Raw genomic sequence first — 25,586 nt, 5'->3', positions numbered from 1 at the left:
ATAAAAAATAAAAATGGAAATAGGAATAGAAATAGAAATAAAAAATAAGAATGGAAATAGGAATAGGAATAGAAATAGGAATAAAAATAAAAATAAAATAAAATAAATTTCAAAAATAAATTTCAAAAATAAAGATAAAAATAAAATAAAAATTAAAATAAACATAAAAATAAACATAAAAATTAGGACGGTAAAAAAATAAAAATAAAAATTAGTAGCCATTGTAATAATAACAGGAGTAATAATAGTAATAGTAATAATTGTAGTAAAAGTAATAATACTAATAAAAACAACAATAATAGTAATAATAACAGTAATGGCGTAAATAATAACGGTAGTAATAGTAGTACCAACAATAAAGACAATTTTTAATAATAATAATAATAATTATTGTTAATAATAATAATAATAATAATAATAATAATAATAATAATAATAATAATAATAATAATAACGATTCCCCCCAGTGAGGGTCGGGGGCTCGGCTCACCCAGGTCGGCCGTGAGTTCCCCTGGAAACGGAAAAAAAAAAGAGAATTTTGGGGCAAATTTCCACTTCCCGCAGCCCCAGCGAGAATTGGGGTCCCTGAGGGGTTTTGGGGCTCAAACCCCAAATTTGGGGGGTCCCTGAGGGGTTTTGGGGCCCAAACCCCAAATTTGGGGGTCCCTGAGGGGTTTTGGGGCTCAACCCCCAAATTTGGGGGGTCCCTGAGGGGTTTTGGGGTCCAGACCCCAAATTTGGGGGTTCCCCCCGTGGTTTTTGGGGTCCCCCCGGGGTTTTTTGGGTCCCCCTGGGGGGTTTTTGGGGTCCCTCCCGGGGGTTTTGGGGTCCCCGCGGGGTTTTTGGGGTCCCTGAGGGGTTTTGGAGTCCAATCCCCAAATTTGGGGGTCCCTGAGGGTTTTTGGGGTCCAAACCCCAAATTTGGGGGTTCCCCCCGTGGTTTTTGGGGTCCCTCCCGGGGGTTTTGGGGTCCCCGCGGGGTTTTTGGGGTCCCTGAGGGGTTTCGGGGTCCAAACCCCAAATTTGGGGGTCCCTGAGGGGTTTTTGGGGTCCAAACCCCGAACTCACCGATCTTGGTGTGCCGCTCCCCTGGGCAGGGGGAAGGACCCGGGCTCGGGGTTAATTAACGGCTTCATTAAGGAGCCGCTAATTAACCGGGGGGGCGGGGCGTGGGCGGGACTCACCGAGCTCCACCGTGAAGATCCCTGGAAGCGGCAAAGCCCTGAATTCCCGGGAATTCTCCCCAAAATCCCCCGAATTCTCCCCAAAATCCCGGGAATTCTCCCCAAAATCCCATTCCCCAAAATCCCTGGGAATTCTCCCCAAAATCCCATTCCCCAAAATCCCGGGAATTCTCCCCAAAATCCCCAGAATTCGTCCCCAAATCCCCCGGAATTCTCCCCAAAATCCCATTCCCCAAATCCCCCGGAATTCTCCCCAAAATCCCCCGAACTCTCCCCACAATCCCCGGAATTTGGGGATTTTCCCCAAAACCCTCAGGAATTCAGGGATTTTTTCCCCCAAATTCCATAAAATTCAGGGATTTCTCCCCAAACTCTCCGGAATTGAGGATTTTGCCCCAAACTTTCCAGAATTTGAGGATTTTCCCCCCAAAGCCGCGTCCCGGTCACTCACGGATGGTGGCGTCGCACTTGGCTGCGGAGAGAATCAGGATTTAGAATCCGAGCGGGAACTCGGGCAGAAAATAAAATTAAACATTGATAAAATAAAATTAATAATTAAAAAATACAATTAAAAATAAAATAATAAATTTAAAATAGAAATTAAAAATTAAACTATAAAATTGGAACTTGAAATAATAAAATTAAACGTTAAAAATAGAATTAAACATAAATTTAAAAAAATTAAAATAAAAATAAAAATAAAAATAAAAACAGAAATAATAATAAAATAATAAAATAAAAACAAAAATAAGAAAATTAAAAATTAAAATGATAAAATTAAAAATTAAAACAATTAAATTTAAAATTCAAAATATGATTTAAAATATTAAAATTTAAAATAATGACATTAAGAATTAAATTAAAAACTAAATATAACTAAAATAATAAAGTTAAACATTTAAAATAGGATTAAAAATTACAATTATTAACTAAAATAATGAAATTAAAAATTAAAATAATGAAAAAAATTAAGATAATAAAATTAAAAATGAAAATAATGAAAATAAAAATCAAGATAATAAAATTAAAAATTAAAATAATAAAATAAAAAGTATTAAAACTGAAAATGATGGGATTCAAAACGGAGCCGATGAAATCGGAAGCGTCAGCGGAACGAGGGTTGGCTCCCGCGGCTCCCCGGCGCTCACCCAGCTCTGCCCGGAGCTTCCCTGCGACAGAAACGCCCGCGGTGAACGCGCCGCGCGTGGAGCGCCCGCGGTGAACGCGCCCCGCGTGGAGCACCAGCGGTGAACGCGCCTCGCGTGGAGCGCCAGCGGTGAACGCGCCCCGTGTGGAGCGCCAGCGGTGAACGCGCCCCGCCTGGAGCGCCACCGCGCAGCCCAATTAACCCAATTAACACAGCTCATCAGGAAGTTAATGAACACGTCTCATATGGGGAACTAATCTATGAATCCATTTCATCCGGGGAATCAATTAACACAGCTCGTCAGGGAATTAATCAATTAACCTGTCTCATTAGGGGAGTTAATTAACCCATTTCATCAGCGGAATTAACCCATCTCAGCAGGGAATTAATCAATTAACCCATCTCATCAGGGGAATTAATTAACCCATTTCATCAGGGAATTAATCAATTAATCAATTTCATCAGGGGAATTAATGAATTAATCCATCTCATCAGGGGAATTAATTAATCCATTTCATCAGGGGAATTAATTTACCATAAATATTCACGGAGTATTAACTTTTAATTTGTTATATACGAATATAAATAAAATTCTAAAATTTTTTAAAATTAGATTAAATTTAAATTAAATTAAAATAATTTAATTAAATTTGAATTTAAAAATCAAATGTTAACTGGGGATAGAAAATATTAATTAAAATTTTAAAATAAAAATTAAGTAAGATATCAATTATTATGTTATGAGAGCAGGGAGGGGAGGGAATTTGGGGAATTTCGGGGGAATTTGGGGAATTTCGGGAATTTGGGGAATTTCGGGAATTGGGGGAATTTGGGGGAATTTGGGGGAATGGGGGAATTTGGGGGAATTTGGGGGAATGGGGGAACTTGGGGGAATTTGGGGGAATTGGGGAATTTCGGCACTCACGGAGCCCGGTGTCACGCTCGGCTGCGGGAAATTCAGCACCAAAATCACCAAAAAGCACAAAAAAAAAAAAAAAATCACCCAAAATCAGCAAAACTCAGCATTTCGGGGTTTTACCTGCGCCCTCCCCAAGCCCGAAACCGAAGCCAAAAAAATCTCCCAAAATTCCCGGTCCCAGCTTTTCCTCCCGGCAAAGGGAATTTCCGCTTTCCGGCCGTTTTTTCGCCCATTGTCCCTGAGAAATCGAATTTCTCGCTTTGTCTGCCTCGGCGCTCCCGTTTTCCCGGTCAGCATTTGCTGTTTTCCCGCCTTCCCCATTCCTAACATCCCCCCCAAAAATTCCTTTTTTTCTCTTTTCCCCATTGAAAATCCGTTCGCTGGGTTTTCAGTTTCCAGTTTTATCTCTAATGAATGTTATCTCTTATTTCTAATAAATATCTCTTATTTCTAATAAATATACCTTATTTCTAATGAATATTATCTGTTATTTTTAATGAATATTGTCTCTTATTTCTAATGAATATTATTCTTATTTATAATAAATATTATCTGTTATTTCTAATTAATATTATCTCTTATTTCTAATGAATATTATCTCCAATTTCTAATGAATATTATCTCTTATTTCTAATGAATATAATTTCTTATTTCTAATAAATATTATCTGTTATTTCTAATAAATATTATCTCTGACTCCATTAAAGCACAGCGCTAATCACCGAACCAGCCGCCAACCCCCCACTGTTAATTAAAGCCGTTAATTAAAGGCATTAATGAGGTTGAGGCCTACCCAGCAGCGCCGTCAGCCTCCCTGCGGGCGGGCGAGGAGAAGGGAATTATTGCGGGAAAAGCGGAATTGCCCGAAACCGGGCACTTTCAGCCCAAAACCATCGGGGGGGGAGCGGAACTCACGGATCTCAGCGGCGAGCTTGGCTGCGGGAAGTGAAATTTGGGGATTTGGGGGTTTCTACGGGGGAAAATTGGGGAAATTTGGGGGAATTTTGGGGAAATTTTGGGGGAAATTTTGGGGAAATTTGGGGGAAATTTTGGGGGAAATTTTTGGGAAATTTGGGGAAAATTTGGGGAAAATTGGAGGAAATTTGGGGAAATTTTGGGGGAAAATTTGGGGAAAATTTGTGGGGAAATTTGTGGGGAAATTGGGGGAAATTGGGGGGAAATTGGGGGAAATTGGGGGAAATTGGGGGAAATTTGGGGGGAAATTTGGGGGGAAAATTGGGGGGAAAATTGGGGGAAATGTGACTTATTTCCTATTTTTCCCCAGGATGGGATCAAGGGGATCCGCCTGCCCCAAACTCGGGGGTTTTTACCCCAAACCCGGGATTTTTACCCCATTTCCAGGGTTTCACCCCAAACCTGGGAGGTTTTTACCCGAACCCGGGGGTTTTCACCCCCAATTCCGGGGTTTTTTCCCCAAACCTGGGGGGTTTTTACCCCAATTCCAGGGGTTTTTACCCCCATTCCAGGGTTTTTTACCCAAACCCGCGGTTTTCGCCCCAAAAGCACTCACTGATTTTCCGGTCGCGCTCCTCTGGGCAGGAGAGAGGGAAGGGAAAAAGCGGGAAAAGGAGAATTATGGAAAATTCCCCCGGGGGGCCTGGGGGCGGGTCCGGGGATTGCGCCCCAAAACCCCCAGAATTCCCTCGGGAGCACGGGGATCCCCGAAATTCCCTCGGGAACGTGGGGATTCCCAAAATTCCCTCGGGAGCGTGGGGATTCCCAAAATTCCCTCGGGAGCGTGGGGATCCCCAGAATTCCTGCCGGGACTGACTGAGCCTGGCGCTGGATTCGCCTGGAAAATGGGAGAGGAAGGAAAAACGGGAATTAAAATGGGAGAGAAACAAAAAATGGGAAATTAAAAATGGGAAATTAAAATGGGAAATAAATAAAAAATGGGAAATTAAAATGGGAAATAAATAAAAAATGGGAAATTTAAAATGGGAAATAAAATTAAAAATGGGAGAGGAAAGGAAAATGGGAAATTAAAATGGGAGAGAAAATTAAAAATGGGAGAGAAAATAAAAAAGAGGAGAGAAAATAAAAAAATGGGAAAGAAAATTAAAAATGGGAAAGAAAATAAAAAGTGGGAAAGAAAATTTAAAAATGGAAAAAATTAAAAAATAGGAAAAGAAATAAAAAACAGATAAAATAAAAAATGAGAAGAAAACAAAAGTGCCCCGATGTCCCGAAATCGACCGAATTCTCCCTAAAACGGCCCAAAACCCGCGGATTTTAATTTCTAGCAGGAGCGGGGCCTCGGTTTCCATTTCCAGGCCAGAATTCCCTCTTCAAACCCAAACCTCGGGAGCTCCCGGCTGAAGGCACGAGGTGCTGGTTTTGGGGAGGATTCGGTCGATTTTAAACGGAATTTTTTCATTTTGGGAATGGGAATTTTAACCCGTTTTTAGTCCCTGCTTCCATCCTTACCCAGCTCCGCGGTGAGCTTGCCTGGAGTGGACGAAAAATAAAGAAAATTCAAATTATTTCGGGATTCTCCGGGTCTGGATCCACCCCCCCCCCCGGGAAAAGGGGCCCCAAAACCCCGGAATTTCAGCCCAGAACCTCCCGGGGGCCCCAAAATCCACGGGAATGGAGGAATTGTGGGGTGGGAAGGAAAAGGAAAAGGAAAAGGAAAAGGAAAAGGAAAAGGAAAAGGAAAAGGAAAAGGAAAAGGAAAAGGAAAAGGAAAAGGAAAAGGAAAAGGAAAAGGAACTCACTGATCCTCCGGTCGCACTCCTCTGCGGAGAGAGGGGAGAAAGGAAAATGGGGAAAAAATGGGGAAAAAATGGGGAAAAAGGGAAAAAATGGGGGAAAAGGAAAATAAAGGGAAAATAAAGGGGAAAAGGGAAAAAAGGGAAAAAGGAAAATAAAAGGGGGAAATAAATGGGAAAAGGGAAAAAATGGGAAAAATAAAGGGGGAAATGGGGAAAAGGGAAAAAAGGGAAAAAATAAAGGGTGAAAATGGGAAAAAGGGAAAAAAGGGAAAAAATAGGGAAAATAAAGGGGAAAATAAAGGGGAAAATGGGGAGAAAAGGGGGAAAATGGGGAAAATAATGGGAAAAAAAGGGTTAAAATAAGGGGGAAAATAGGGAAAAAGGGGGGAAAAAGGGGAAAATAAAGGGGGAAAAGGGGGAAATAAAGGGGAATAAAGGAAAAAAGGGGGGAAATAGGGGGAAAAGGGGGAAATAAAGGGGAATAAAGGAAAAAAGGGGGGAAATAGGGGGATAAGGGGGAAATAAAGGGGGGAAATTGGGAAAATAAAAGGGAAAAAAGGGGGGAAATAAAAGGGGAAAAATAAAGGGGGAAAAGGGGAATGAAGTGGTAGGAAGAGGGGAATTATTGTGGAATGGAGGGGCTGCTGGGAAATCTCACCCGGAGCTGCACCGTCCCCTGGAAAAGAGGAAAAAAAGGAAAAAAAAGAAAAAAAAAAGGAAAAAAAAGGAACAGCGGGGTCAGGCCGGGCCCTCCCTGCAGGGAACGCGGGGGCTCCAGCCCAGGCGGCGAAATGGGAATTCCCTGGTGCTGAAAACCGGGAATTCGGGTGCGGAAATTTGGGGAAATCCACCCAAAAGTGAGAGAGGGAGGCGGGGAACCCATGGCCGGGGCTTTGGGGCAGAAGGAGCTGCGAAAAAAAATCCGTTTGCACACAAAAAAATCAATTTGTATCCCAAAAAAATCAAATTGCATCCCAAAAAAATCCATTTGTACCCAGAAAAATCCATTTGCACCCCAAAAAATCCATTTCCACCCCAAAAAAAATCAATTTGAACCCCCCAAAAAATCCATTTGAACCCCAAAAAAATCCATTTGCACCCCGAAAAATCCATTTGAACCCCAAAAAATCCATTTGAACCCCAAAATAATCGGTTTTGCACCCACCTGGCTCCATCAGGGCAGGATCGGCTCCGGGCTCCCTCAGCCTGGGGGGAAAGGCAGAGCTGGGTATGGGGAGATTCCGGGAAAAACGGGAATTGGGGATCGGGGAATTAGGAATTGGGGATTGGGGATTGGGAATATTCCAGCCCGGGCACTGAGGGCGACAGGGTTTGCCCAGTTCCCTACGATTTTGTGCCCATTTTTGCCCATTTTTGTGCCCATTTTTGTGCCCATTTTTGTGCCCATCTTTTGCCCGTTTTGTCCCATTTTTGTCCCATTTTTGTGCCCATTTTTGTGCCCATTTTTGTCCCATTTTTGTGCCCATTTCGTATAAACATATAAACATACATAAAACTAAATATCGTTATTGTCTCCTACTGTCCGAAATCCCAATCATGCAAACTCTGATTTCTCTAATTACACTGCTATAACCGCATCAATATTTTATAAGTACGTTAATATTTAATGAGCACGTGAATATTTAATGAGCACGTGAATATTTAACGAGCTCATGAATATTTTAGAGCCACTCGGTCCCCCCTGGAGGCGCCCCAGGCCCCGTGCGGCCGGGCTGGGATCAGGTTCCCACCTCCAGAATTCCCATTTCTGGGAAGGAGCCGTCCCCAAATAACCCCCAGAAAATCCCCCCAAAAAATCCCCCAAAATTCCCAAAAAATCCCCAAAAAATCCCCCCCAAATCCCCCCAAAAAAACCCAAAAAAATCCCCCAAAAATCCCAAAAAAACCCCCCAAAAATCCCCAAATAAACCCCCAAAAATCCTCCCCAAAAATCCCCAAATAATCCTCAAATCCCCAAAGAATCCCCAGATCCCCCCAAAACCCCCCAAAAATCCCCAAAAAATCCCCCAAAAAATCCCCCCAAAATCCCCAGATCCCCAAATCTCCTGAATTCCCAGATCCCCAAATCCCCAAAAAAATCCCTCCAAAATCCCCCAAAAAAACTCCCAAAAATCCCCCCAAAAATCCCCAAAAATCCCCCCAAAAATCCCCAAAAATCCCCCCAAAAATCCCCCAAAATTCCCAAAAAATCCCCCATAAAATCCCAAAAATGCTCCAAAAAAATCTCAAAAAAATCTCAAAAATCTCAAAAAAATCTCCCAAAAATCCCAGAAAAATTCCCAAAAAATCCTAAAAAAATCCCCCAAACTCCCCCAACCCCCAGCAATCCCCAGTCCCGCACTGACCGGCCCCGGCTGCTCCCCCGGGCTGCCTTTGGGGTGGGTTTGGGGTTTCTGGCCGGGGCGAGGGGCCCGGAGCCGCAGAGGAGCCGCGACAGCTGGGCTGGGGCCGGGCCCAGATCCCAAATTAAACTGGGCTGGGGATGATCCCAGTTCCCAAAATAAACTGGGCTGGGGATGATCCCAGTTCCCAAATTAAACTGGGGAGGAGCGGATCCCAGTTCCCAGATTAAACTAGAAGGGGCCAATCCCAGTTCCCAAATTAAACTGGGAGGAGTGGATCCCAGTTCCCAAATTAAACTGGGATCCTTTGGGGGGACACTGGGGGACACTGGGATCCTTTGGGGAACACTGGGATCCTTCAAGGGGGACATTGGGATGCTTTTTGGGGGACACTGAGATCCTTTGAGGGGACATTGGGACCCTCTGGGGACACGTGGGGATCCTTTAGGGGGGATCCGGGCTGGTCTGGAAGGTTCTCCCCGAATCCCCCCCATTCCGTACAGCACCGCCGGGCGCCGCCATGCTGCCCGCGCGGGCCGCCATGCTGCCGTACGGAAGCACGCCACTTCCGCTTCCGCCGGAAGCGGCGCCGCCTCTTTCCGCCCGCTCCGGCCTGAGGGGACGGAGGGCTCCGGGCCGAGGCCGCCGCGCGTCCGCCGCCATCGCGCCGCCATCCGCCGCCATCCGCAGCCATGACGGAGCAGATGACCCTGCGCGGCACCCTGAAGGGCCACAACGGCTGGGTGACGCAGATCGCCACCACGCCGCAGTTCCCCGACATGATCCTGTCCGCCTCGCGCGGTGCGCGCCCAAGGGGGGGAGGCCCGGGGGGCGCTGGGGGCCGCCATGGCGGGGGGGACCCCCGGGAGGGGTCTGGGGGGGTCCCAAACATCCGCCGGGCCGGGTCAGGGCGGGGCCAGGGGGAGGAGGAGGATGAGGAAAGGAGCAGGAGCAGAGTGAGGATGGACAGGGGCAGGGTGAGGATGAGGATGAGGAGGAAGCAGCAGGGGCAGGGTGAGGATGAGGAAGGGGGCAGGGGGCTCCCGGGGTGACCCTGCCAGCTGGGTTGGGGTCCCTGGGTGACTCTGCTGGGCATGGGGGGCTCCTGGAGGTCCCCTGGGGGTCTCTGGGTGACCCGGCTGGGCATGGGGGTCCCTTGGGGGTCCCCGGGTGACCCCCCCCGCGCCCCCTCCCCAGACAAGACCATCATCATGTGGAAGCTGACGCGTGACGAGACCAACTACGGCATCCCGCAGCGCGCGCTGCGCGGCCACTCGCACTTCGTCAGCGACGTCGTCATCTCCTCCGACGGGCAGTTCGCGCTCTCGGGCTCCTGGGACGGCACGCTGCGCCTCTGGGACCTCACCACGTCAGTCTGGGGGGTCCTGGGGGGGTCACACTGTCCCAAAAGTGGGGTAAAACCCCGGGGTTTGGGGTCTCGCCTCTCCTCCGACGGGCAGTTCGCGCTCTCGGGCTCCTGGGACGGCACCCTGCGCCTCTGGGACCTCACCACGTCAGTCTGGGGGTCCCGGGGGGCTCCTGGGGGGTCAGGTTTGGGGTAAATCACCAGGTTTTGGGGTCTCAGCTGCTCTCCCGATGATTACAAACGGAATTTTCTCTGATCCCTCGGGGTCTGAGGACACGTCCTGCAATGATGATGGGAGAGAGCCCGGGGAGCAGCCCTGGGGGGGCAGGGATGGGTCTGGGGGGGTTTGGGGGGTTTTTCCCAGTTTATGAACATTTGTTCCCAGTTTATGGGATCAATTCCTGGCCATTTTTCCCAGTTCATGGACACCATTCCCCCCAGTTCCTGGGTGTTTTTCCCAGTTCACAGACCCCATTCCCAGTTCACAGACCCCGTTCCCAGTTCACAGACCCCATTCGCAGTTCCCAGACCCCGTTCCCAGTTTACAGACCCCATTTCCCAGTTCACAGACCCCATTTCCCAGTTCACTGGCCCCATTCCCAGCTCACAGACCCCGTTCCCAGTTTACAGACCCCAGTTCCCAGATCATGGACCCGATTCCCAGTTCATGGGCCCCGTTCCCAGTTCCTGGACCCCGTTCCCAGTTTACAGACCCAATTCCCAGTTTTCCCAAGGACAGTTCCCAGACCCCAGTTCCCATTCCCCATTCCCAGTTCCCATTCCCAGTTCCCATTCCCCATTCCCAGTTCCCATTCCCAGTTCCCCCCGTGACGCCGCCGTCCCGCAGGGGCACCACCACGCGCCGCTTCGTGGGGCACACCAAGGACGTGCAGCTCACAGACCCCATTCCCAGTTCCCGGGCCCCGTTCCCATTCCCCATTCCCCATTCCCAGTTCCCATTCCCAGTTCCCCCCGTGACTCCGCCGTCCCGCAGGGGCACCACCACGCGCCGCTTCGTGGGGCACACCAAGGACGTGCAGTTCCCAGACCCCATTCCCAGTTCCCGGGCCCCATTCCCATTCCCATTCCCAGTTCCCAGTTCCCATTCCCATTCCCAGTGCCCCCCGTGACTCCGCCGTCCCGCAGGGGCACCACCACGCGCCGCTTCGTGGGGCACACCAAGGACGTGCTGAGCGTCGCCTTCTCCTCCGACAACCGCCAGATCGTCTCGGGCTCCCGCGACAAGACCATCAAGCTCTGGAACACGCTGGGGGTCTGCAAGTACACCGTGCAGGTGGGCTGGGGGCTGCAGGTACACCGTGCAGGTGGGCAGGGGGCTGCAGGTGCACCCTGCAGGTGGGCTGGGGTCTGCAAGTACACCGTGCAGGTGGGCTGGGGGCTGCAGGTGCACCCTGCAGGTGGGCTGGGGGTCTGCAAGTACACCGTGCAGGTGGGCTGGGGGCTGCAGGTGCACCGTGCAGGTGGGCTGGGGGCGTGACCCTCACCCAGGGGGCTTGGGGTCAGTCCTGGGAGGCTTGGGGCTGATCCCAGGGGCTTTGGGGTCAGTTCTGGTGGGTTTGGGGCCAGTCCCAGAGGGTTTGGGGTCAGTTCTGGTGGGTTTGGGGCCAGTCCCAGAAGGTTTGGGGTCATTCTTGGGGAGTTTGGGGTCAGTTCTGGTGGGTTTGGGGTCGTTCCCAGAGGGTCTGGGGTCATTCTTGGGGAGTTTATGGGTTTGGGGTCAGTTCTGGTGGGTTTGGGGCTGATCCTGGGGGGTTTGGGGTCAGTTTTGGAGGGTCAGGGGTCATTCTTGGTGGGTTTGGGGCCAGTCCCACTGGGTTGGCCTCGGTCCCACTGACTGGGGGAGCCTGGGGGGGCTCTGGCCGTGTCCCCACCCCATCCTCACCGTGTCCCCACCGTGTCCCCACCCGCAGGACGAGAGCCACTCGGAGTGGGTGTCGTGCGTGCGCTTCTCCCCCAACAGCAGCAACCCCATCATCGTGTCCTGCGGCTGGGACAAGCTGGTCAAGGTGAGCCTGGGGGGACCCCGGGACTGCCCCTGTCACCCCCCTGTCACCCCCCTGGACCCCGGGACTGCCCTGTCACCCCCTGTCACCCCTGTCACCCTCCTGTGACCCCCCTGTCCCCCCAGGTGTGGAACCTGGCCAACTGCAAGCTGAAGACGAACCACATCGGGCACACGGGCTACCTGAACACCGTCACCGTGTCCCCCGACGGGTCACTGTGCGCCTCGGGGGGCAAGGTACGGCCGGGACACCTGGGGACACCGCGGGGACACCTGGGCGTGGCCTGGGGACACCGCGGGGACACCTGGGGACACCTGGGCATGGCCTGGGGACACCTGGGGGTACCTGGGGACACCTGGGCATGGCCTGGGGACACCTGGGGACACCGCGGGGACACCTGGGCGTGGCCTGGGGACACCGTGGGGACACCTGGGCATGGCCTGGGGACACCTGGGGACACCGCGGGGACACCTGGGCATGGCCTGGGGACACCTGGGCATGGCCTGGGGACACCTGGGGACACCGTGGGGACACCTGGGCATGGCCTGGGGACACCTGGGGACACCCCAGTCCCAATTCCCGCACTTGGAATGGTTGGGCATGGGGAGGGGAGGCCTCACCCCAGAGAGAGCCAGGATTGACCCAGGATTGTCCTGGAATTGACCCGGGATTGACCTGGAATTGTCCCAGGATTGTCCCGGGACGTTCCTGAGCTCCCGGGAGTTTCTGAGGGGTCCCCAGGGAGGTTTCCGGGACCTTCCGGAGCGCCTGGGGACGCGCTGAGTGTCCCCGGTGTCCCCAGGACGGGCAGGCCATGCTGTGGGACCTGAACGAGGGCAAGCACCTGTACACGCTGGACGGGGGCGACGTCATCAACGCACTCTGCTTCAGCCCCAACCGCTACTGGCTGTGCGCCGCCACCGGGCCCAGCATCAAAATATGGGTACGGGGACACCGGGGACACCGGGGACACAGCAGGGGGACATTGGGGACACCGGGGGGACAGCGGGGATGGGATTGGGATTGGCTTCAGCCCCAACCGCTACTGGCTGTGCGCCGCCACCGGGCCCAGCATCAAAATATGGGTACGGGGACACCGGGGGGACATTGGGGACACCGGGGGGACATTGGGGACACCGGGGGGACAGCGGGGATGGGATTGGGATTGGCTTCAGCCCCAACCGCTACTGGCTGTGCGCCGCCACGGGGCCCAGCATCAAAATATGGGTACGGGGACACCGGGGGGACATTGGGGACACTGGGGACACGGGGATGGGATTGGCTTCAGCCCCAACCGCTACTGGCTGTGCGCCGCCACGGGGCCCAGCATCAAAATATGGGTACGGGGACACCAGGGGGACATTGGGGACACCGGGGGGACATTGGGGACAGCGGGGATGGGATTGGGATTGGCTTCAGCCCCAACCGCTACTGGCTGTGCGCCGCCACGGGACCCAGCATTAAAATATGGGTACGGGGACACCAGGGGGACAGGGGCAGGATTGGAATGGGAACGAGAATGGGAGCAGGAACGGGATCAGAACAAGAACAGGAATAGAGTCAGGAACAGGAACGGGATTGGAATGGGATTGGGAACAGGATCAGAATGGGAACAGGAACAGGGCAGGATTGAAACGGGAACAAGATTGGGATCAGGAACAGGATTGGAGTGGGATCAGGAACAGGATCAGAATGGGAACGGGATCAGAATGGGAACAGGATCGGGGGCAGGAACAGGAACGGGATTGGAATGGGAACGGGATTGGAATGGGATCAGGAATGGAATCGGGGGCAGGTCCCCCCCGTGCTGTGATGAAACACTCGGATGCCTCCGACCGCTCCGTGGGGAAACCCAGAGGCTGTTTCTGAGCCAGCCCTGCCCGGGGGGATCCGGGGGGGATCCAAGGGGGATCCAAGGGAGGATCCAGGTGGGACCGGGCCGTTCCTCACCTTTGGGCCCCGCAGGACCTGGAGGGGAAGATCATCGTGGACGAGCTGAAGCAGGAGGTGATCAGCACCAGCAGCAAAGCGGAGCCGCCCCAGTGCACGTCCCTGGCCTGGTCGGCAGACGGGCAGGTGAGACCCGGGGACCTCACCTGGGGACATTGACCTGGGATGGGGACATTCACCTGGAGAGGGGACACTGGGATGGGGACACTGACCTGGGCAGGGGACCCTCACCTGGGGACGCTCACCTGGGGACACTGACCTGGGCAGGGGACACTCACCTGGGGACATTCACCTGGGGTGGGGACCCTCACCTGGGCAGGGGACCCTCACCTGGAGACACTCACCTGGGCAGGGGACACTCACCTGGGCAGGGGACATTCACCTGGGGACATTCAGACGGGGACCCTCACCTGGGGACATTGGCCTGGGATGGGGACATTGACCTGGAGAGGGGACCCTCACCTGGGCAGAGGACATTCAGATGGGGACCCTCACCTGGGGACCCTTCACGTGGGGGCATTTGGGGAACCCACACCTGGGGCTGAGGTCAGGATTGATGGGGTGACCCCGAGTGACCCCAAGTGACCCCTGGTGACCCCGAGTGACCGCTGTCCTTGTCCCCAGACGCTGTTCGCCGGCTACACCGACAACCTGGTGCGGGTGTGGCAGGTGACCATCGGCACGCGCTGAGCCCGAATCCCGCGGTTTTAGCCCCAAAAAAGTCAATAAACGGCGTTTTTGGAGCTGGACTGAATCCCGCGTTTTTAGCCCCAAAAAAGTCAATAAACGGCGTTTTTGGAGCTGGACCGAATCCTGCGTTTTTAGCCCCAAAAAGTCAGTTAATAAAAACCCCAAAATTGGTGAGTGCAGGACGTGAGGAGCCGCCGGGAATTTCTGGAATGTTCCTTAGGGAGGAGTTTCCCACTGGCAGCTCCACTTTGGGCCATTTTTTACCAATTTGGGGGAGTTTTGGTGACTCTTCCTGGCTTTGTCCCCAAGTGCCATTTTTTTACCAATTTTGGTGACTTTGGCTTTCTGCCCCAAGTGCCATATTTTACCAATTTTGGGGAGTTTTGGTGACTCTTCCTGGCTGTGGGTCCTGCTCCACAAGAGGAGGGCGGGTCGGCAGCCGGACACGCAGCCCCAGCTCGTCCTTAATTAATAATTAACGAGGATTAACGAGCTGGGATCGCACCCGTGCTTGAGATTCTGGAGATCCTGGGGCGGTCCCGACCCCGATTTTGGGCTAATTCACCCCAAACTCAGCCTGGCGATGCTCCCCAGCACCCGACGAGCCGCGGCCTCGGGTACGATTCTTTATTCTTTATTACTGACGCCTCATAAAACTAAAATCTCCGTTTAATTCTCATTTTAGCCAAAAATATCCCGAACGAGCTCTGTAACGCACACGGGGGAATTCCCAAATCCACCAAAATCCCGGGAAACGGGGAGGGGGGGGGCAGGATCCGGCTGGAAATGAGAAAAGGGGGGAAATAAATATCCTAAATATCCCCGACTCGGGGAGCGGCGGGGCGGGAGCCCCGTAAAGTGCCAGAGGGGAGAGGAAAATCCGGGATTTTCCCCCAAAAACGGCCGGGAAAGGGAGGGCAGGAGCAGGGGGAGGACAGGAACGCCGGGGCTGGGGGGGCTCGGGTGAATCCCAGAGAATCCAGGCACGGGAAAACGCGGATTTTGGGAAGGGAGGGAGCTTCGGATCCGAGGGGATTTGGTCCCAGACGAAGAAAAACTCCCGGGGGGGCTCCGGGAAGGGCCCAAAATTCAGCTGGGGGAGAAAGGGAGGGAGCGGCTCCCAGCACCAGGAACCGAACTGGGAACGGATCCGAGGGGAATCCATCCCGGTTCCGATCCAGAGGCACCTCCGGAGGGGCGGGTCCTGCCCCGTGCAACCCAAAACCGGCTCCAAAGGGCAGATCCTGCCCCATTTTAACCAAATCCTGCCCAATTCAACCAAAAACCAGCTCCAAAAGGGCTGATCCTGCCCCATTTTAACCCAAAACCAATTCCAAAAGGGCAGATCCTGCCCCATTTAACCCAAATCCTGCTCAATTTAACCCAAAACCAGTTCCAAAGGGGCTGATCCTGCCCCATTTTAACCCAAAACCAGTTCCAAAAGGGCAGATCCTGCTCCATTTTAACCCATAACCAGCTCCAAAGGGGTAGATCCTGCCCCATTTAACCCAAAACAGGCTCCAAAGAGCAGATCCTGCCCCATTTTAACCCAAAAATGGCTCCAAAGGGGCAGATCCTGCCCAATTCAACCCAAAACCAGTTCCAAAGGGCAGATCCTGCCCCATTTTAACCCAAAACCAGTTCCAAAAGGGCAGATCCTGCTCCATTTTAACCCATAACCAGCTCCAAAGGGGTAGATCCTGCCCCATTTAACCCAGAACCGGCTCCAAAGAGCAGATCCTGCCCCATTTTAACCAAATCCTGCCCCATTTAACCCAAAACCAGTTCCAAAGGGGCAGATCCTGCCCCATTTTAACCCAAAACCGATTCCAAAAGGGGCAGATCCTGCCCCGTTCAACCCAAAACCAGTTCCAAAAGGGCAGATCCTGCCCCATTTTAACCAAAACCTGCCCAATTCAACCAAAAACAAGTTCCAAAAGGGCAGATCCTGCCCCATTTTAACCCAAATCCTGCCCCATTTTAACCCCAAACCCAATTCCGAGGCGGATCCTGCCCCACCCCGACCCCAACCCCCCTCCCGAGGCGCCTCCCCCCACCCTGGGCTGCCCCGGCCCGGATCCCGGTGCGGGCGGAGCAGCGGCGCGAGGAGGATGAGGACGAGGATGAGGATGAGGAGGATGAGGAGGAAGCCGAGCCCAGCCCCGCCCGGGTCCGTCAGGTGCAGATCTTGATGCGCGTGCCCTTGGCCAGGATGCGGAAGAAGGGGAAGACGCGCTCGCGGCAGCAGATGTGGAAGGTGTGGATGTGGCTCATGCTCTCGGCGTTGTAGAAGCACAGCTGGCCCCGCTCGTAGTCCAGGTAGACGCCGAAGCGCCGCGGCTGCTCGCCGGGCGCCAGCGCCGTCTGCTCCGTGCCCGACAGCGCCTGGTACTTCTTGCCGCTGGTGCCCACGGCCCAGATCTCCCGTTTGGGGGTCCCCGGGGTGCCCCCCTTGTGCCGGGGCCGGGCGCTCTCGCGGGCGGCGCCCACGGCCCAGCCGCGCCGGCCGCCCACCTCCACCTCCCAGTAGTGGCGGCCGGCGCTGAAGCCCGGAGCCCCCAGCACGCAGAGGTCGCCGCCGTCCCCGCGCCGCGCGCCCCCCGCGGGCTCCGGGCGCCGCTCGGACAGACGGACGCTGCGCCGGTCCAGGGACAGGCTGAGGCGCGGGTGGGCCGTGGAGGGGTCCAGGGTGACGTCGGCTGCGGGGGGGATTGGGGGGGAGGTTGGAGTTTTGGGGGGGCTGGAGAGGGTTTGGAGACCCTCCGGGCAGCGAGGTGCCCTGAGGCGACGCGCAGCGTCCTGATGGTTGTCCTGGTTCTCGCCTCTTTGACCCCAAATTCCCATCCTTTAACCCCAAATTCCCATCCTTTGACCCCAAATTCCCATCCTTTGACCCCAAATTCCCATCCTTTGACCCCAACCCCAAATTCCCATCCTTTAACCCCAAATTCCCGTCCCTTTAACCCCAAATTCCCAGCCCTTCGACCCCAAATTCCCACCCTTTGACCCCAAATTCCCACCCTTTGACCCCAAATTCCCACCCTTTGACCCCGAATTCCCATCCTTTGACCCCAAATTCCCAGCCCTTCGACCCCAAATTCCCATCCCTTTAACCCCAAATTCCCACCCTTTGACCCTGAATTCCCATCCTTTGACCCCGAATTCCCATCCCTTCAACTTCCAAAATTCCAGCCTTTAACCCCAAATTCCCATTCCTTCAACCCCAAATTCCCACTCCTTCAACCCCTCATTTCCTGCCTTTTAATCCCAATTCTCACCTCTTCCACCCCGGATTCCCATCCTTTTAACCCCAAATTTCACCCCTTTAACCCCCCAATTTTCCCCCCTTTTTCCCCCAAATTCCCACCCCTAAAACCCCAAATTTTCCCCCTTTTTCCCCCAAATTCCCCCCCTTTAACCCCAAATCTCCCCCACCTTGGGGCACTTTGCTGAAGACCTTCTCCATCTTCCTCATCACCACGTCCTGCAGGAAGCAATTCCTGAACTTCTTCCCCACGTCCACGGGCACCATCTCGGGCTCCTGGAATTTGATGTTCTCGCACCTGGGAAACGAGGGCAGAAGGGGGGAAATTGGGGTTCAGCTGCTCCCGGGCGTCCCCCCGGACACCCCAAAATCCCCCAGACACCCCAAAATCCCCCCAGACACCCCAGAATCCCCCCAGACACCCCAAAATCCCCCCAGAATGCCCCCGCTCCCCCGGCTCACCTGATGAAGGTGCCTTTGATGTCCTGGTGCCAAACGCAGAGGGAAAGAAACAAAAAATTGTAAAATTTAATGAGGACCTGGATACCCCAATCCCAGTGTCCCCAGTGTCCCCATCCCCAATGTCCCCAGTGTCCAACCCCCCAGTCCCAGTGTCCCAACCCTCAAACCCAGTTTCCCTCCACTCCCAGGACCCCCAATCCCAGTTCCCCCAGTGTCCCCAGTGTCCCCAGTCCCCAATCCCAGTGTCCCCAGTGTCCCACCTTGAGCAGCTGCAGCCCGTCCTGCCTCCCCGCAGCCTCGGCGTCGCTGATCAGCCTCCTGAGGGCTGCTCCCCAGTGTCCCCAGTGTCCCCAATCCCAGTGTCCCCAGTGTCCCACCTTGAGCAGCTGCAGCCCGTCCTGCCTGCCCGCGGCCTCGGCGTCACTGATCAGCCTCCCGAGGGCTGCTCCCCAGTGTCCCCAGTGTCCCCAGTTCCCAATCCCAGTGTCCCACCTTGAGCAGCTGCAGCCCGTCCTGCCTGCCCGCGGCCTCGGCGTCGCTGATCAGCCTCCCGAGGGCTGCTCCCCAGTGTCCCCAGTGTCCCCAATCCCAGTGTCCCCAGTGTCCCCAGTGTCCCCAATCCCAGTGTCCCCAGTGTCCCCAGTGTCCCACCTTGAGCAGCTGCAGCCCGTCCTGCCTGCCCGCGGCCTCGGCGTCGCTGATCAGCCTCCTGAGGGCGGCCCCTCGCTCCTCCAGGGCGCCCAGGTTGCGCCGCTGCCGCGCCAGCAGCGCCTCGTGCCGCTCCTGCAGCTGCCGCAGCAGCAGCACCTGCTCCCCGGCCAGGAAGCGGTGCAGCACCTCGAAATCCGCCTCCAGCTCCCGCATCTCCGCCTGCATCTGCTCCTGCCGGGGAACGGCCTTGCAGCGCCGGGGGAGGGCCCCACTGCCAGCAGCTTGACCCCGAATTCCACCCCTTTAACCCCAAATTCCACCCCTTTAACCCCGAATTCCACCCCTTGAACCCTGGCTGCCAGCAGCTCAACCCCGACTGCCAACACTTTAACCCCAAATTCCACCCCTTGAACCCCGGCTGCCAGCAGCTCAACCCCGAATTCCACCCCTTTAACCCCAAATTCCACCCCTTGAACCCCGGCTGCCAGCAGCTCAACCCCGAATTCCACCCCTTTAACCCCGAATTCCACCCCTTTAACCCCGACTGCCCAGCAGAATTCCACCCCTTTAACCCCAAATTCCACTGCTTTAATTTCCATCCCTTTAACCCTGATTCCACCACTTGAACCCCGATTCCCAACAGTTTAACCCCAAATTCCACCGCTTGAACCCCAAATTCCACTGCTTAAACCCAAATTCCATCGCCTTAACCCCAATTTCCAACAGTTTAACCCAAATTTCCATCCCTTTAACCCCGATTCCACCACTTGAGCCCCGATTCCCAACAGTTTAACCCCAAATTCCACCTCTTTAACCCCAAATTTCCACCACTTAAACCCCAATTCCCACCAGTTTAACCCCAAATTTCCACCCCTTTAACCCCAATTTCCACCCCTTTAACCCCAAATTTCCTTTGACCCCAAATTCCACCGCTTCAACCCCAATTTCCACCCCTTTAACCCCAAATTTCCACCCCTTTAACCCAAATTTCCACCCCTTTAACCCTGAATTTCCTTTAACCCCGATTTCCATCGCTCTAACCCCAATTTCCACCCTTTTAACCCAAATTTCCACCACTTTAACTCCAATCCCACCCCTTTAGCCCCAATTCCCACCCCTTTAACCCCAATTTCCACCACTTTAACCCCGATTCCCACCCCTTGAACCCCAAATTTCCGGGGGCGCCCCGAGCTCACCCTCAGCACCGAGACCTTCTCCTCCTCGCTGCACTTCTGCTTCAGCAGCGCCTCCAGCTGCCGCCGCAGCGGCTCCAGGTGGCTCTGCAGCTTGTTCTGGGGGGCACGGGGGGCTCAGACCCCAAACTCGGCCCCATAAACCCCCCTCATCCCCTGTGCCCCCTGACCCCGGCCCCACAGAGCCCTGACCCCAATCCCAGGGGGGCTCAGACCCCACACCCGGCCCCACAGAGCCCCGGCCCCACACCCAGGGGGCTCTGCAGCTTGTTCTGGGGGGCACGGGGGGGCTCAGACCCCAAACCCCCCAAAAACCCCAAAGCCCCCCCAAATCCCCCAGACCCACCTTGCAGTCCTGCACCACCTCAACAAGTGGCACTAAAAAACCCCCCAAAAAATCCCAAAAAAATCCTAAAAAACCCCAAAACCCCCAGACCCACCTTGCAGTCCTGCACCACCTCGTCGAGCGGCACTAAAGAACCCTAAAAACTTCCCAAAAAAAACCCCAAAAAACCCTCAAACTCCCCCCAAATCCCCAAACCCACCTTGCAGTCCTGCACCACCTCGTCGGGTGGCACTAAAAAAACCCTAAAAACCCCTAAAAAAATCCAAAAAAAGCCTAAAAACCCCCCAAAACCCCTAAAAAAAAACCCCCTAAAAACACCAAAAAAAAAAAACCCCAAACCCCCCGATGCACCTTGCAGTCCTGCACCACCTCATCCACCGGCACTAAAAAAAAACCTAAAAACCTCTAAAAAACCCCAAAAAAAACCCTAAAAAACCCCAAAACCCCTAAACGCACCTTGCAGTCCTGCACCACCTCGTCGAGCGGCACCACGCTGTGGTGCTTGTGCCCGCGGGCCTCGCGGCACACCACGCAGATGGCCGCCTCGCACACCTCGCAGAAGAGCTTCAGCGGCTCCTGGTGCTTGTGGCAGAGCTCGGGGGGCCCGCCGGGCGCGGGGCCGGGCCCGGGCGGCGCCGGGGCGCGCTGCGGCCGCGGGTGCAGCTGCCGGATGATCTGCACCATGTTGGCCAGCTGCAGGTTGGGGCGGAAGGAGCGCTGCGCGAACGACTTGCGGCACTGCGGGCAGGTGAAGACCGCGGGGCGCCGCGCCGCCGCCGCCTCTTCCTCCTCCTCATCCTCATCCTCCTCCTCCTCATCCTCCTCCTCGCCTTCCTCCTCCACGTCCTCCTCCATCACCTCCTCGTCGTAGTCCTCGGCGCCGAAGTAGAGCCCGCCCTGCGCGCCCCCGGCCCAGGCGGCGCCTTCCTCCTCCTCCTCCTCCTCCTCGTCCTCCGCGGGGTCCCCCCAGAGCTCGCCTTCCTCCTCCTCCTCCTCCTCCTCCTCTTCCTCCCACATGTCGTCGTCCTCCTCCTCGTCCACGCCGCCTTCCTCCTCCTCCTCCTCCTCCTGCTCCACGTCCAGCTCGTCTTCCTCCAGCTCGTCCTCCTCCTCCTCCTCCTCGTCGTCGTCGCCGCCCAGCTCGGGGCCGCCCGCGGCGCCGCCGGGGCCGGGCTCGGCGCGGGCCCAGAGCCGGGAGATGCAGCCGCGGCAGAAGTTGTGCCCGCAGCCGATGGACACGGGCTCGGCGAAGTAATCCAGGCAGATGGCGCAGATCGCCTCCTCCTGCAGCGTCTCCACCGGGTCCGGCCGGCAGCCGGGGCCGCCCAGCGCCGCGGGGGCCGCCATGCCGGGCGCCGCCGCCTTCCTCCTCCTCCTCCTCCTCCTCCTCCTCCTCCCGCTCCGGCCCGGGCACAGCCCCCGGAGCCCGCCCAGGCCCCGCCGCAGCCTCCCCCGCCGCGCCGGGCCGCGCTAGGCCTCACCGGGCCGCGCTAGGCCTCACCGGGCCGGGCCTCTCTAGGCCTCGCCGGGCCCCTCTAGGCCTCACCGGGCCTCGCCGCTGTCCCCGCGCGCTCTCGCAGCCGCGGCCGGTGCCGGAGGAGCCGCTCGGTGCCCGCTCGGTGCCCGCCCGGTGCTCGCCCGGCGGCGGCTCCGCCACAGACGGGAAACGCGGCGGCGCTTCCGCCTTCCGGCGCGGGCCGCGCCCCTCCTGCCCGGCATGACCGGAAACGGGCCGCGGTTGCCGAGCAACGGGGCGGAAGTGCGGCCCGCGCGGCTTCCTCCGGGGGTTCGTCTGCCCGCGCGACTCGCTGGGCTCGGAGGACTGGCAGCGGGGGGGGCAGCGCGGCGGGGCTGGGGCGGGGCGTTGGCGGCTGCCCCGCCCCCAGCGCGGCCCGGGGCCCGGTCCCGGTTCTGTCCCGGTTCCTTTCCCTGTCCCGGTCCCGTCCCAGGTCTTTTCCCGGTTCCTGTCCCTGTTCCGATCCCGGTTCCGATCCCGGTTCCTGTCCCGGTCCCCTCCCGGTTCCTGTCCCGGTCCCCGTTCCTGTCCCTGTTCCGATCCCGGTTCCGATCCCTGTCCCTGTCCCTGTCCCGTTCCCGTCCCGATTCTTGTCCCGCTTCCTGTCCCGGTTCCTGTCCCGGTCCCGTCCCGGTTCCTGTCCCGGTCCCCTCCCGGTTCTTGTCCCGGTCCCTGTCCCGTTCCCGTCCCGGTTCCTGTCCCTGTTCCGATCCCGGTTCCTGTCCCGGTTCTTGTCCCGGTCCCCTCCCGGTTCCTCTCCCTGTCCCCGTTCCTGTCCCTGTTCCGATCCCGGTTCCTGTCCCGGTTCGTTCCTGTCCCGGTCCCGTCCCGGTTCCCCTCCCGGTTCCTCTCCCTGTCCCCTCCCGGTTCCTCTCCCTGTCCCCATTCCGATCCCGGTTCCTGTCCCGGTCCCCTCCCGGTTCCTCTCCCTGTCTCCGTTCCTATCCCTGTCTCGATCCTGGTTCCGATCCCGGTTTCTCTCCCTGTCCCGGTCCCGTCCCGGTTCTTGTCCCGGTTCCTGTCCCGGTTCCGATCCCGGTTCCTGTCCCGGTTCTTGTCCCGGTTCTTTTCCCGGTCCCGTCCCGGTTCTTGTCCCGGTCCCCTCCCGGTTCCTCTCCCTGTCCCTGTCCCGATCCCGGTTCCTGTCCCTGTGCCGGTTCCGATCCCGGTCCCTGTCCCCTTCCCGTCCCGGTTCTTGTCCCGCTTCCTGTCCCGGTTCCTGTCCCGGTCCCGTCCCGATCCCGCTTCCTTTCCCTGTCCCGGTCCCGTCCCGGTTCTTGTCCCGGTTCCTGTCCCGGTCCCTGTCCCTGTCCCGGTTCCTTTCCCTGTCCCGGTTCCGATCCCGGTTCCTGTCCCTGTCCCAGTTCCGATCCCGGTCCATGTCCCGGTTCCTCTCCCTGTCCCGGTTCCTGTCCCGGTCCGGGTCCCTCCCTCCCGCCGGCCTGGGCTAGCGGCCGAGCCCCGGTCCCTGTCCCGGTTCCTGTCCCGGTCCCGGCCCCGCTCTGTTTTTCCCGAAATCCCCGTTTTCCCCCGTTTTCCCCCGTTTTTCCCCGTTTTCCCCCGTTTTCCCCCGTTTTTTTCCCGTTTTTTCCCGGTTTTTCCCGGTTCCCCCCGGGCTGGTGCCGCGCCGGGCCCGGGCCGCGCTCGGGGTTTCTGTAGTGTAGTGGTTATCACGTTCGCCTCACACGCGAAAGGTCCCCGGTTCGAAACCGGGCAGAAACACTTCCCTCTTTTACTCTTTTCCTTCCCATTTTCCTTTAATCTCCCGCGATTTTGGGGATTCAGGGAGAGCCGGGAATGGGGACAAACCCCGCGATTTTGGGGCACTCAGGGAGAGCCGGGAATGGGGACAAACGCCGCGATTTTGGGGCATTCGGGGAGAGCCGGGAATGGGGACAAACGCCGCGATTTTGGGGCATTCGGGGAGAGCCGGGAATGGGGACAAACGCCGCGATTTTGGGGCGCTCAGGGAGAGCCGGGAATGGGGACAAACGCCGCGATTTTGGGGCATTGAGGGAGAGCCGGGAATGGGGACAAACCCCGCGATTTTGGGGCGCTCAGGGAGAGCCGGGAATGGGGACAAACGCCGCGATTTTGGGGCATTCAGGGAGAGCTGGGAATGGGGACAAACGCCGCGATTTTGGGGCATTCAGGGAGAGCCGGGAATGGGGACAAACCCCGCGATTTTGGGGCGCTCAGGGAGAGCCGGGAATGGGGACAAACCCCGCGATTTTGGGGCGCTCAGGGAGAGCCGGGAATGGGGACAAACCCCGCGATTTTGGGGCACTCAGGGAGATGCCGGGAATGGGGACAAACCCCGCGATTTTGGGGCATTCGGGGAGAGCCGGGAATGGGGAGAAACGCCGCGATTTTGGGGCGCTCAGGGAGAGCCGGGAATGGGGACAAACCCCGCGATTTTGGGGCACTCAGGGAGAGCCGGGAATGGGGACAAACGCCGCGATTTTGGGGCAGGGAGAGCCGGGAATCAAACCCCGCGATTTTGGGGCATTCGAGCCGGGAATGGGGACAAACGCCGCGATTTTGGGGCGCTCAGGGAGAGCCGGGAATGGGGACAAACGCCGCGATTTTGGGGCGCTCAGGGAGATGCGGGAATGGGGACAAACCCCGCGATTTTGGGGCATTCAGGGAGAGCCGGGAATGGGGGCAAACGCCGCGATTTTGGGGCAGGGAGATGCGGGAATCAGGGAGAGAGCCGGGAATGGGGAGAAACGCCGCGATTTTGGGGCATTCAGGGAGAGCCGGGAATGGGGACAAACCCCGCGATTTTGGGGCATTCGGGGAGAGCCGGGAATGGGGACAAACGCCGCGATTTTGGGGCGGTCAGGGAGAGCCGGGAATGGGGACAAACCCCGCGATTTTGGGGCGGTCAGGGAGAGCCGGGAATGGGGACAAACCCCGCGATTTTGGGGGCGCTCGGGGGGAGCCGGGAATGGGGACAAACCCCGCGATTTTGGGGGCGCTCAGGGGGAGCCGGGAATGGGGACAAACCCCGCGATTTTGGGGCGCTCAGGGGCACAGGGAGAGCCGGGAGCCCTCGCCCCACACCAGGAACCAGGGCCGGACGCGCTGCCCCTCGAAGGAGGCCGCCGGGAAGGCGAAGATCAGGCTCCTGTCGTCGGCATCGAAAAAGGCCACCTGGCCCCGCTCGTAGTCCAGAGCCACCCTGACCCTGCTGGGAGCGCGGGCGGGGAACAGCGGGACGCGCTCCAGCGAGGTGAGCGCCCAGAACTGGCCCTGGCACTGCCCCATGGACCACAGCTCCCCCTCGGCCCCCCCGGGGGGCTCAGACCCGCTCCCGAGGGTCTCAGCCCCATTCTCCAGGGTCCCTGTCCCGTTCCCGAGGGTCTCACCCCCATTCCCGAGGGTCCCTGCCCCCCCGAGGGTCCCTGTCCCATTCCCGGGGGTCTCAGCCCCATTCCCGAGGGTCCCTGCCCCATTCCCGAGGGTCTCCGCCCAATTCCCGAGGGTCTCAGCCCCATTCCTGGGGGTCTCAGCCCCATTCCCGAGCATCCCTGTCCCACTCCCGAGCATCCCTGCCCCATTCCAGAGGGTCTCAGCCCCATTCCAGAGGGTCTCAGCCCCGTTCCCGAGCATCCCTGCCTCATTCCCGAGGGTCCCTGCCCCATTCCCGAGGGTCTCAGCTCCATTCTTGGGGGTCTCAGCCCCATTCCCGAGCATCCCTGCCCCATTCCCGGGGGTCCCAGCCCCGTTCTCCAGTGTCCCAGCCCCATTCCCGGGGATCCCGGCCCCATTC

The 25,586-nt window shown here is 56.5% G+C and overlaps 2 protein-coding genes, 1 long non-coding RNA gene and 1 other non-coding gene across 5 annotated transcripts; 2 read left to right on the top strand and 2 right to left on the bottom strand.

The window, feature by feature from the left end:
- Positions 1-458: 458 nt before the first annotated feature.
- LOC119696653 lies at positions 459-1,812 on the bottom strand. The gene is made up of 3 exons (XR_005255636.1): positions 1,636-1,812; positions 1,069-1,205; positions 459-511 (listed from the first exon to the last, which is right to left on the bottom strand). It is a non-coding gene; the product is annotated as an uncharacterized LOC119696653 (long non-coding RNA).
- Positions 1,813-8,936: 7,124 nt separating this feature from the next.
- On the top strand, positions 8,937-14,494 carry RACK1 (receptor for activated C kinase 1). Its single transcript, XM_038126405.1, has 8 exons — positions 8,937-9,149; positions 9,546-9,717; positions 10,861-11,008; positions 11,646-11,741; positions 11,864-11,974; positions 12,541-12,681; positions 13,704-13,814; positions 14,313-14,494. The coding sequence occupies exons 1-8, from the start codon at positions 9,041-9,043 to the stop codon at positions 14,376-14,378; spliced, it is 954 nt and encodes a 317-aa protein (XP_037982333.1). The 5' UTR covers positions 8,937-9,040; the 3' UTR covers positions 14,379-14,494.
- Positions 14,495-16,414: 1,920 nt separating this feature from the next.
- Positions 16,415-21,683, bottom strand: TRIM41 (tripartite motif containing 41). Of its 2 annotated transcripts, none has more exons than XM_038126344.1 (6): positions 20,752-21,683; positions 19,953-20,048; positions 18,757-18,981; positions 18,106-18,128; positions 17,814-17,941; positions 16,415-17,077 (listed from the first exon to the last, which is right to left on the bottom strand). In XM_038126344.1, the coding sequence occupies exons 1-6, from the start codon at positions 21,640-21,642 to the stop codon at positions 16,554-16,556; spliced, it is 1,887 nt and encodes a 628-aa protein (XP_037982272.1). In that variant the 5' UTR covers positions 21,643-21,683; the 3' UTR covers positions 16,415-16,553. The 2 variants fall into 2 exon arrangements, with proteins under 2 accessions (XP_037982272.1, XP_037982271.1); XM_038126343.1 differs by having other exon boundaries at positions 16,417-17,077; positions 18,757-18,987; positions 20,752-21,642.
- A 1,777-nt stretch (positions 21,684-23,460) lies between these two features.
- Positions 23,461-23,533, top strand: TRNAV-CAC. Its single transcript has one exon. It is a non-coding gene; the product is annotated as a tRNA-Val (tRNA).
- Positions 23,534-25,586: the final 2,053 nt, after the last annotated feature.

The sequence above is a fragment of the Motacilla alba genome, unplaced genomic scaffold (assembly GCF_015832195.1).
Source record: "Motacilla alba alba isolate MOTALB_02 unplaced genomic scaffold, Motacilla_alba_V1.0_pri HiC_scaffold_34, whole genome shotgun sequence".
NCBI classification, from domain to species: domain Eukaryota; kingdom Metazoa; phylum Chordata; class Aves; order Passeriformes; family Motacillidae; genus Motacilla; species Motacilla alba.
The sequence above is the reverse complement of the archived record's forward strand: the minus strand, read 5'-3'. Positions and strand labels throughout refer to the sequence as shown.